General features: G+C 43.1%; 1 protein-coding gene across 2 annotated transcripts in view; it reads left to right on the forward strand.

Annotated features, from left to right (window-relative positions):
* Positions 1-5060, forward strand: part of LOC147015141 (ras GTPase-activating-like protein IQGAP1) — a 255416-nt gene extending 250356 nt beyond the window's left edge. For both annotated transcript variants that reach the window (XM_085849637.1, XM_085849638.1), the window contains one exon: positions 3741-5060. In XM_085849637.1, coding sequence (XP_085705763.1) covers positions 3741-3854 — 114 coding nt within the window. In that variant the 3' untranslated portion in view covers positions 3855-5060. The remainder of the gene's footprint in view (positions 1-3740) is intronic.
* Positions 5061-12288: the final 7228 nt, after the last annotated feature.

A 12288-nucleotide genomic window follows, 5' to 3' on the forward strand; every position in this document is an offset into this window, starting at 1 on the left:
CCATTGGGAACTCATAAATATCAGGCAACACACACTATCTCGGGTTCCCACCAGACTCCCCGGAATCGCAGGATGTCGCACACGGATAACTCCGAGGGTGCATCAAACGCCCCCTTTTTTGCGAAGGTTTGAAAAACATAACGGCGATAGGACAGATGTGTTCGAATACATGAAGAAACATTTCTCATTTTTTTCAGAATTTTTGGTCATCATCTTGGGGATCCACATCGGGGTCAAAGTTCAGGCATGCAGCTCCTGCGCATTTTTCAGAATAAGCGTTATTTTTCACTGTATAGTGATCAAAACTTGTGTCTGGTGGTGAAATAATTCTGACATATCAATGTACTGCTCCTTTGGTGATGTTTGTAACATGGTTGGCTTGTAAATTGTTGGCACAGTTTCCCGGAAAATGGTATTTTTCCCCGAAAATTGTGTTTTCACGGAGAATTTGACACGTGGCAGATCATGAATGTAAAAGTTTGGACGATTTGGACAGTTTGGACTGTAAAAGTTTGGACAAAGGAACTTGGACTATTGCCTATTGGGCGCTTTGGTACAGACTTCGGAAAGCCTTACTTCCCCAAGGACATTCACTTGACATCTCGTCTATCTGACTTTGTCTCGGTTGATTCTTGGTTTGTGTTCCAAGAACTTGAACTGGACGATTCATTCTTAACTTATGAAGTGAGTGAGTGGGCAACACTTCCAGCCAATGTGGATTCAAAATCTAAAACCAAAGCACTCAATGTAACTAATGATGCGGCTGAACGTTTAATAAAACTCGGAACCGACTGTCTCGGTGCAGCTGGTTCTGAAGAACACTTTCAGAATGTGCAACAAGTCACTGAGAATGACAGGAAAGAGAATCCGAATCTCCGGAAACGCTTGAAACTTGATCATTAATAATATTATATGAGTACCTTGATATGAATACACATAATTCTGGGTAATAAAGCCGTGAATTTGACAGAACCAGAATTTTCTAGCTCGACACACTTTATCATTGACAGGAATTACGTCACACTTACTTGAATATGTACATATGAAATGACAGACAGAATTTGACAGAATTGAAAGAACAGAATGCGAATTTGACAGAACATTTTTTACTATTTTGTTGTTTTTTTTCTGGGAAAATCACTAGTTTCCCGGCAAATTTCCCAGAAAATTTGATTGGCTCTATATCACTGGAACATCACCAAAGGAGCAGTACATCAAAATGTCAGAATTATTTCACCACCAGATACAAGTTTTGATCACTATACAGTGAAAAATAACGCTTATTCTGAAAAATGCGCAGGAGCTGCATGCCTGAACTTTGACCCCGATGTGGATCCCCAAGATGATGAGCGAAAATTCTGAAAAAAATAATGAGAAATGTTTTTTCATGAATTCGAACACATCTGTCCTATCGCCGTTATGTTTTTCAAACTTTCGCAAAAAAGGGGGCGTTTGATGCACCCTAATAAGTCCGTGATGCGGCGGGTCGCTAACTGACTGTGAACGCCAATAACTCAACCACGTGACTTATGGTCCTCCGTCTAAGGTTTATCCAGTTACCTAAAAATAATCACGTGACCTAATTACCAGAGGACAAGCCCTCGGTATGCCTTGTCCGAACCGGGTCACCTTACTGGATGAGATGCAGCCGAGCGACACTGCCAAGGACGTACCGGCTAAAAGAACGGATCATTGGGAATAAAGTCCCAGCTAGGCTAGGATACGGACCATGCTGGATCAATGAAGGAGAAGACAAAAACGAGCTGGGACCATTTCTACACAATCATTTATTACAGGCAGGCGAGGAAAAATATGTGGCACAGAGAAGGTAGTTTATTATTGTATGTAAAGCAGGGATAGAAAGAAATGTGTGCTGAATCAACAAAATGGGCAACTTAATAAAGCAGACAGAGAGCAGACCTATACCGATATATCTTCTGCAATCTTAACTTACAGCTAGGACTGGCACCATTACGTACACACACACACACACACACACACACACACACACACACACACACACACACACACACACACACACACACTATATATATACATTTACACATACATAAATAATCAGTAAGTCATACACGAACATTGTTGAAGTCATTTCGTCATGCCAGTTGCCTGGTGCGAGTGGCCTCAATGTGACTGCAGCAGTCAACCAGTTTGAAGACCCCCAGCCAGATCACATGTCCACTAGTCACGTACTGTTTGACGTCTCTGGGTCGGCTGAGCGCCACACCAATTAGCATCACACGTCTCATGCTAATTTGGCAGAGCGAGCCAGAGAACAAAACGGTTGATAAGGAACGGCTATCTTGGCAAACGATTATAATTATCGATTGCCGATCAGTCAAATAAACACCATGTACCCGGAATGTCAAGCTACGTCTGAAATAGATAAATGAACACTTTTTTTTTTTAGCAGTCGGAACTTCTTCTGAGGTCAATTAAGAAGTTTTAAATTTTGGAATTTGTCTCAGATTAAGAGATTCTCGAGGTTATGGCATGTGTATAAATGAAATAAAGCCACAGACGCTGGCGTATTTGGATGTTTATAAGCATTGCCATGTATCTAGTGATTCGTAGGTCAGATGACTCGGCATTCGATGATGTGAGTGAGGGAAGTGGAAAAAAAATTGTCATGAAGAAACTGTTGTGGCCTGTTCCAAGTCAAAGGATTGTTGAGCAGGCCTTAAAAAAAGGCAAATTAAGTCCCCAGCGAGGGACTGCGAGGTGACCAAGGATAACACCTTGATAAAGGGAAATTATTATGAGGTCATTAATTATCTTCAAAAGGGGTGTTTACCTTAACCCAAACATCCAATTTTTATTGATTCACTACATTTGAGTTTCCTTAGTATCTATGCAAAGTTTGGAGCCGCCAGGTTTCATGGATTTTGAGTTCTTGAGGACACACATGTACGCACGCACGCACGCACGCACGCACACACTATATATATATATATATATATATATATATATATATATATATATATATATATATATATATATATATATATATATATATATATATATATATATATATATACTTTATCATTCTAAGCCTGGTGTTGGCTTCGTGGTTAGGGTGGCAGCTTGGGATCCAAGGGTCCTGAGTTCAAGCCCCGTTGGCTGCTGAATTAACACCAGGGGGTTGACTTAGCCTGTCATCCTTCCGAGGTCGGCGAAATGAGTGCCAGTGTACTGGTCCCGGTGTATGCCACAGTTAGAATAGGTGTACCATATTCCTGTGTGTTGTAAGAGGCGACCAGGGTTGGCGTCAGGAAGGGCATCCGGCCATAAAACATTGCCTCAAGAAAAAGCCAAACCCCTGCACAGCAGGGAAAAATGGCTGTAAAAATGGTCATTTTTATATTTATACTTTATCATTCTCTTTTATAGCTCGACACACTTTATCATTGACAGGAATTACTTCACACTGACTTGAACATGTACATATAAAATAATTATTCGAATCTATCCCCCATTTTACTTCTTTAGACGAGATCTGTAACAATATACAATATATCCTAAAATCCAAACTGACTGCACACCTCAACGATTTTGTTATATTCTTGAGAATTATGTTGCAATTTTTTTTTTCATTTCATTATCAACTGCTCTGATTTTTTTTCTCACAAACAAAATTGCTTCAGTTTTATTTGTCTTCATTTCCTCCATGTATAACATGCTCTTTTATTTCTCTCCTGCATCATAATCATTCATGTTCAAAGGACTTGCTGCAGCTCCAGTATGAAGGTGTGGCTGTCATGAAGATGTTTGACAAAGCAAAGGTTAATGTGAACCTCCTGATTTTCTTACTCAACAAGAAGTTCTACGGAAGATGAAGTTTGGTAAACTCATCCTCGGGTTGTTTATACTGACTGGTATTGATTGTTGTTGGTCATTGCTTTCTTTCGTCACCTGCTTTGTTAAAGATTTATTAATTTGATAAGGTATTATATGAAGAACCTGTTGGTTTTGTTTTTTTGTCTAGAGTGATAACTTCACTCAGTGGAAAATCCTTCTTTGCCTTATATTTTCAAAATGAAGTGTTGCAAGAAAAATGGTTCAACGACAAAGCATGTAACTAATGTGGTTAATTAAATAGATAGAGGTGAAAGTGATTCTCTCCTTCAAAATACTATCCCTGAAATCATCGACTGAACCTGAGATTTTGTAATATTTTTGGATTGATCACCTTCCACAACAAAAAAAATTATCAGATTTTTTTTTAGAATTAACATACAAGTTACAGAATCAAAAAAAATGACAAAGTTTTTAAGTGTGTATTTTGAGCAGTTTCCAAAATTAATGCAGAAGAATGGCACAAACATGAATCCTCTCGAACATATAATGGAACAAAAATGTATGAAATGTTTTTTTTTTTAATTTTCTTTGTAGAAACGTTTCATACTCGTACTTGTTCATCGCATCATACATTAAAGACAATTTTATAAAATTTACTTTGTTAAAATGTTCGTGATATTTTGACTATAGATTTATACAGATATGTTGAGTGGCCTTACTTTTTACACGTCTATTCTATGCAAACAAACATTCAGCTATAATGAGTAACTTTTGATATTTTATTGTTAATTACGTACCAACCATGTGATTAGTAATGCTTATTAACCTCTCAAACCACCACATCGAAATTGGATTTTACTGAGAATAGTATTGAGATACCATGTTGTGTTCTTTTCAGACAATTGTTGAGTTTAAGGTTATTGAATGTTTTAAAGTGCACAGACAATGACACAACTGTTTTAACTAATCTGCAGTATTTGTTGAAATGTATTTTCACCATTAATGTTACTTTGATCTTTTTTCATACAAGTTAAGATGCCCTGATGGGATATGCAACCCGATTTGAGAGAGTTGGTCAGGTATAGATCTACTTTGGAACTTCCATACATTTGTACCAGGTATTATTGTACCTCGTGTGCACGTTTACCTGATGAATGTGCTGTAATTCTTCCAAAGCCTACATTGCATAAGGCATCAATATGTATTCTTACGAACATTAATAAAACAATGTAAACTAGCTGAAACCCCGTCACAGACGGATTCCGTTCATTCAACCACCCTCACCAGCTCACCCACACTCGAGGGACATGGACTGGACAGGGTGTGCTTGCCCCCTCCTACTCATCCCCCGCCCCTGCCGCATTCCCCCCGCCTTCAAGTTGCTTACCCCCGCCCAAAAATTTAATTACCCAGCCCCGCCACCGCCTCTTCACTCCCCGTCTCCCGTCTCTTGATTCCCCGCACCACTACTTGCCCCTGGGCCTCCGCCCCCTGTCCACCCCCTCACACTCAACCCCGCCTAATTCACCCCAGCCCCCGCCTACTCATCCCCCCCCCCATTTCCCCCCCATCTCCCGCTTTCAATTTGCTTACCTTGCCACCCGCCTCTTCACTCCCTGCCCCCGTCCCTTCATCCCCTGCCCCCGCCTCTTCACTCCTCGCCCCCGTCTCTTCATCCCCTACCCCCGCCTCTTCACTCCCTGCCTCTGTCTCTTCATCCCCCACCCCCGCCTCTTCACTCCCTGCCCCCGTTTCTTCATCCCCCGCCCCCGCCTCTTCACTCCTCGCTCCCGTCTCTTCACTCCTCGCCCCCGTCTCAACGAAAAGTGTTTATTCTGCTTCAGAGTTGAAGTTTGACTATTGCCACTATGTTCTATGCACTCTTACAGGTACGAAGTTTCTTTCAGTCCAGGTCACAGTACCGAGAAAAACGTGACGCGACCGCTAAGAGGAGCACAAAATTGGTCCTTCAGTATTTATATATAGAAGATACAATTTTTCTTGTTACATTTTTTGTGTGAACTTCACATTCTGAGGTAGTCAGCATGTGCAGAAGAGGGTTTTACATTGCAGACGCTATTTTCGAGGAGTGGAATTACACATCTCAGTGGTAACGGTCTGTCGAAGACAGACGTAATGACGTCAGCGAATGACCGATGATGTCATGACGTCCTGACGCCTCTCAGCGGTGACGTCACACGTCGCCATGTAAACGAATGTAAAACGAAAAGTGTTTATTCTGCTTCAGAGTTGAAGTTTGACTATTGCCACGATGTGCTATGCACTCTTACAGGTACGAAGTTTCTTTCAGTCCAGGTCACAGTACCGAGAAAAACGTGACGCGACCGCTGGGAGCACAAAATCGGTCCTTCAGTATTCATATTGTTGCGGATTCGCGCCCGCCGGCGTGCGGACGGCCACGTAACTCGAATCGCGGCACGTCGCCCACCGGACGGACAATCCAGTCGTGACCCTCTCGGACTAACGCCGGGAACCAGTCACGGGTGGACCTTTCGGTCTCACCGCGATCGTGCCAATCGGCCCCCGCGTGGGATAGGGTTGCTCGCCAAATTCGACCTACCTAAGTACCCACACGGAGGGTAGACCGGGCGATCGCACCTCGCCACAGGTCGACTTCGGACACGGGCCACTTTAAGCGACCCGTTCCGTACTATCGGGATAACCGAGCGGTGTTATTCGTCGGCCTCGACGGTTCGATTAATTATCGGGCGTTTTAGCCCACGACCAACCCTTTACGTGAAGCAAGATGGAGATTCAATGAAAGAAAAGACGAAGCGAAGCGGGAAAACAGTTCAACATGAAGCACATTTATTTCGCGATGAACGGAAAGCACACATATACAATTCCACCAAAAGCACATGTAAAAGAAGAAGACAATGCAATATTACACAAAAAGCAAATGCAACAAAGCAGATCTAACCGACTACGGGGCACACGGCAACACTTATACAATTTTACTTCACAGACGGCGCCGACAACACATATTCCCAAAGCAAAAGAAAAGAGAACCACCCTCCAGGATGAGGGGGGTAGGCGGGCCTGGGGCCGAGACCGTGTCGGTTCTACCCGTCTGATGATGAGACGCAGAGCGGCGGTGGTGCCTCAACTCCGCGGGCCTCGCGGACAGTGTCTGGTAGGGGGTGGGAAAGGGGCCCCCTTTGTCGCACTATCTCAGCGCGGGGGGAAACAGGAGGGGATTGCTGATGCTCGGGGGAAGGAGGATATCACCCTGTCTCGGGTCCCGCGGCGAGCGTCTCCTACTCCACCTCGGTCGCGTTGCTGGCCTCTCCCTGTGCAGCTCCCGGCACCGACGCGAGCACCCCCTCGTCCGCCTTCGCCGCCGTCACCTCTCCACAGCTCCGTCTACTCGCCCTCTCCGTCTCCTCTCTTGGCTCATCCCAACTCTTCACTCTTGACTTCTCCCACTTCTTTCCAGCTCCACCGACGACTCTCTTGAACTCCGCACAACTCCAACTGAACTGACGAACGCAGCCGTTTATATAAGCCCCGTGGCTTCGCTCTTTCACCCTTGACCCTTTGCCTCCGACCCTTCACCTCTCTAACTGGCTCCCCATTGGACCGAGGAAAAGTGGGCGTGAATGCTTTTTGATCCATGAATTTGCATATAGCGTCCTCACTCCAACGCCCTGGAGGCGGGGCCAAATCGCCCACGCTCTCCGATTGGACGGAACAAAAGTGGGCGTGAGTCGTTTTTGATCCGTTTTCTGCGGAAAGTCCGTGATGTTTTTGAACACGCTGCTCGGTGCGCGCCCCGCACGAGTCCAGCATCCGCGCCCACAAGTGGCGCGAGATGGTGTGGATGCGATGGTGGCGAGTTGTGACGGTAAAGGTCGTGGCGGTTGTGGTGAAGCGGCGTTGTGGTTGGTGGTTGTTGTTGTGAAGCGGCGTTGTGGTTGGTGGTTGTTGTTGTGAAGCGGCGTTGTGGTTGGTGGTTGTTGTTGTGAAGCGGCGTTGTGGTTGGTGGTTGTTGTTGTGAAGCGGCATTGTGGTTGGTGGTTGTTGTGTGATGGCTGTTGAGACGTGGTTGGTGGTGGTAATAATGGCGGCTGGTCCAAAATAAAGATAGTAAAAGAAAAACAGCTATCCTGAAGAGTCGCAGCCCGCATGAATGACATTTATTCCCTCTAGACAACGGGTTTGGGCCTAACTACACATATACTTACAGAGATATCTCACCTAAGGGACCTGAATGGTGGTTTGCGAATTTGGTCAACCACAACAATATATAGATGAATGTATTGTTGGTATTACTGATCAGATCTGAGATTATTCATTATTTTGGGGTTTCGCATTCAAATATCCCATGGAGTGGTTGGTAATTATGCAATACACCGGCTTCTCTAAATCTTAATTTGCATTCAACATGTTATCCATTCAAAAATAGCACATTTTTTTTGGACTTACACCCCCCCCCCTCATGCTCCCATGTGTCCCAAACATTCCCCCTTCCTCCCTTTCCCTTATTCCAACCTCTGTTATCTGTTTCCCTACTCATTCCCAACTCTACCCTTCTTTCTTTCTCCACCCACCCCCTTCATTTTCGCAACCTCCCCCCCCCCCTCTCCATTTGCATACAAAATATGTGGATTGCTTCTGAGGTGATTCAATTTAAAATATATACATATTATATTTTACAAAATCGAGGCTCTTGGAAGAGTGAACTGAGAGGGACTGCGAGGCAACAGTTCGACACAATAAACAAGGGAATTCATGAATAGGATAAGAAGAGGGGAGTAAGCACAATAACCTGCAAATATGAGGGTTGGATTACGTTAGGGTCATTAGGGGTAATACAAAAGACTGTGGATAAGGATGGGGGATCACATGAGATGGTGGTCCACTGCCTGCTTGAAGCCCTGGAGGGAAGAGTGGTATAGAACTTAACATCTACACGAAGGTTGTTTGCACAGATGGGAGAAAAGAGGAACAAAAGCGTTGAGGTGTGCAGTCAGCTTCGATTTTAGGAGGTACCGGAATAACATGTGCATCCTCGAGGAGCTGGGGGTTGAAAGGCTGAGAGAGGACAAGGAGATAGACCAGAGGAAAGGCATAAATATCAGGCAACCGACCTGCTTGCAAAGTAAAAGCAACAGTTCATGTGCTTTGGCCTCATGGCTGGAGATGCCAATAATGTTGAGAGCTATAGATTCCACAGAATCCAGGAGAGAATTCACAGGGAGGGATTCCACAGAATCTCGAATTTTCATTCCTGAAGGCATCTTCGTGACTAATCGTGAGCTACTTTGGTTGTAATCTAAATATATCGCAGTCAACACGAAATATTCGATCTTTTGCTTTAAAGGTCGCATGTGAAAGGATTTACTATAATGTGTTGCAAGCAAGATTCTTGATGTAATAATTTATGATGTAATAAGAGGATACTATATATAACTTTTTTTTTACTTTTTCTATCTAGCTGTGTGTGTGTCCAGATATTTGGACATTTACGGATTGATTTCTGCCATAGATGTATGTGCACAGTTGGCCACTGTCACCAGGAGAGTAAAGTACCTTTTGAAGATTCTTTTGAAGATTCCGGAGTGGCATCACCTACTTCTTGTGTTGTATGCTCAGAAATATAACCATGTGCTGTCATTTATTTATTATGACCAGACTGGGCCTCTTCGTGGGGGGAGCAAATGGTGTCCCATCCATAGAGTTCACCCTCCCCATTCTCGTGTGTGTGTGTGTGTGTGTGTGTGTGTGTGTGTGTGTGTGTGTGTGTGTATGTGTGTGTGTGTGTGTGTGTGTGTGTGTGTGTGTGTGTGTGTGTGTGTGTGTGTGTGTGTGTGTGTGTGTTTGAGGTCATGTCCGCGGTGTAAAGTCCTCGACTCCTTACAGCAGGATTGCAAAGTTTGAGACCATTTGTATCAGTTCTTGGTTAGTTAGTGACGTTTTCTTGGAAAATTGTGTTAAAAACAGAGGTGACATGTGGATGCAATGAGTAACTTTTATTGAACTGTGAACAGCTTAAGTACCCCAAAAAATAACAAGCTCAAATGAGCTAAGATCCTCGTCCAATTAATGATGACATCATAAAAACGAATATGATGTCATTGTGATGTATCAGGTTTGTGATTATCTGTGCTAATGCCCGGCTTGATTCCCGCAAACAAAATTCAAACAGCTTGCCTAGTTTTGGAGATAATGGTATAGGCGATTTCCATGAGCGGCGATATTATGACGTCAACTTTTTTTCTAGGAAGAATTTCCAAAATCGGAGATGGTTTCTGCCTGCGCGTGGGCTTTCTGCGTATACATGGCAAGTTTCATGAAGATCCGATGAAAACTGGGTTGTGAAACAAAAAATGTCAAAAAATAGGAATGACGTCATAAAAATTGATATGACATCATAGTGATGTTTCATATGTGCGGTAATTCATCTCTGCTAATGCCCTGTTCGATTCCCACAAACAGAATTCAAAAAGCTTGCCAAGTTTTGGAGATAATTTTTTTTAGGCGATTTCCATTAGCGGAGATATTTTGACGTCATTACTTTTTTTCTTGGAGGAATTTTCAAAATTGGAGATCGTTACTGTCTGCGCGGGGTATTTTTACATATATACGCCAAGTTTCAGGAAGTTTCGATGAAAACTGTAGTCTGTGAAACCAACAAGTCCACAAGAAGAATATGAAGAACAACAACGTGAGTAAGACTTAGAGATCCTCCACGAGGATCTAAAAATGTTTTCCAGAAAATAAAAGGCTTCTTGGGTGATAAAGTACTTACCTGTTTTTCTGACGTGTTGATATGCTGAAAAAGAAATGTGTGACAGTTTTTGATGGAAGTGCAGTGTGCACATTTGACAACTGCTCGCAAACTCTGTCGAGAACTGGTCATACACTAACCCTAACCCTAACTGGTCATACACTAACCCTAACTGGTCATACACTAACCCTAACTCTTCCTAATCAACTCACTCCACTAATTACACTGAAACTTCCTTCCCAAATTACTCCCCCTTTTCCGTCCTGCTTAGTTTAACACTCATTGTTGAGTCTTCACTCTTTCCTACCTGTTGCATTCGTTCTCAGTGAAAAAAAAATTGAAATTCAGCTCCAAAATTTGATGTCACTGCTTCTGCGTTTTCATTGTGAAGGTTAATTTGGAAATCAAGTCTACCAGGTGAACTCAGAGGCCAGTGTACATGCCTCTGAGTTGTCCAGTCCTGTTTAGATTCCTGACCTGACTATAATCTCGGATTGGTGTTTTGCAGGCAAGGTGCTGCATCAACGAGTACTCCTCCATCGGATGAACGTTGATGTCATGTCTGTTCGCATTCACTGGCGGGTGTCCATGACCCCATGGTTTCATTCTGGCACCTTGATCAAATTACTGCCATAACTAGCTTGACAAAGTGCAAGTTTGGTATCTGAAATCCCTTCACCCACTCTAATAATGATAATGATGATAATAATAATAATTAGAGGCCCATATTATTTACAGAGCTCACAAGCATATCACGACATTCATGCACGAGGGGAGAACCTGAATGGGTCACCAGTCCATGAAGACCAATGGTCCATGGCAGGGCCTGAAACGTGGCTGGGATAAGTCACAACCTCACGAGTTATATAATGCATGTTATTAACACAATAGATTGCAGAGTGGAACAACTTGTAAATAAATTTACTCAAGATCTCGTCACTACCACTTGCCTCCTCCAACAATTAAATGGCAAGTCTCTGTCATTCGAAGCGGTGACACATGAGTGTATGAACACGTTACACATACGTTGCTTCAACAGAATAAGAGGGGAGGAAGTGTGAGAGAGCCAGTTTTGTCCATTTTTTTTTCCTGCCATAAAACATTGATTTTCAACACATGGTAGATTGCAGGCATGAAAACAACGCACCGGGAACATTGTGTGCGGAAATCACACAAACACATCATGCAATGACGTCACACTGGCCTATTGTTGGTCGAGCATTTTGTATCACAGTATCATTAATTAACTTGGTGAAGTTTTGTTTTCGGGGAGGGAGGGGGGGTGAGGGTTGGTGGGAGGTGGGAAAGTAGCGTTGGTATTGTAAAATTGGTATCCATTGTTCTGATTTAAATTGTCGTGAACTCGAGATTACGAAATGCTAAAGCAAGCAAGGAAAGAGATACGACAAAGGTATTTCATGTAGTCAATTGTTGATATGAGACACTGCCAGGAAAGGTAGTTGACGTAGCAACACTAAAGTATATAAATATTTGGAAGCAAAGTGAATGAGATATAGTGGTTTCAGTGGCTTCAGAAAGTATTCACACCCCACCGCTCGACTTTGGCCACGTTTTATTGTGTTACAGCCTGAATTTAAAAAGCATAAAATTTAAATTTTTTGTCACCGATCTACACAAAATACCCGATAATGACAAAGTGAAAACATGTGTGTAGAAATTTAGAAACCATGAAAACAAATAAATTAAAATGAAAATACCTG

This window comes from Eptatretus burgeri, chromosome 12 (genome assembly GCF_056783735.1).
Source record: "Eptatretus burgeri isolate ZD-2024b chromosome 12, Ebu_testis_v1, whole genome shotgun sequence".
Lineage (NCBI taxonomy): Eukaryota > Metazoa > Chordata > Myxini > Myxiniformes > Myxinidae > Eptatretus > Eptatretus burgeri.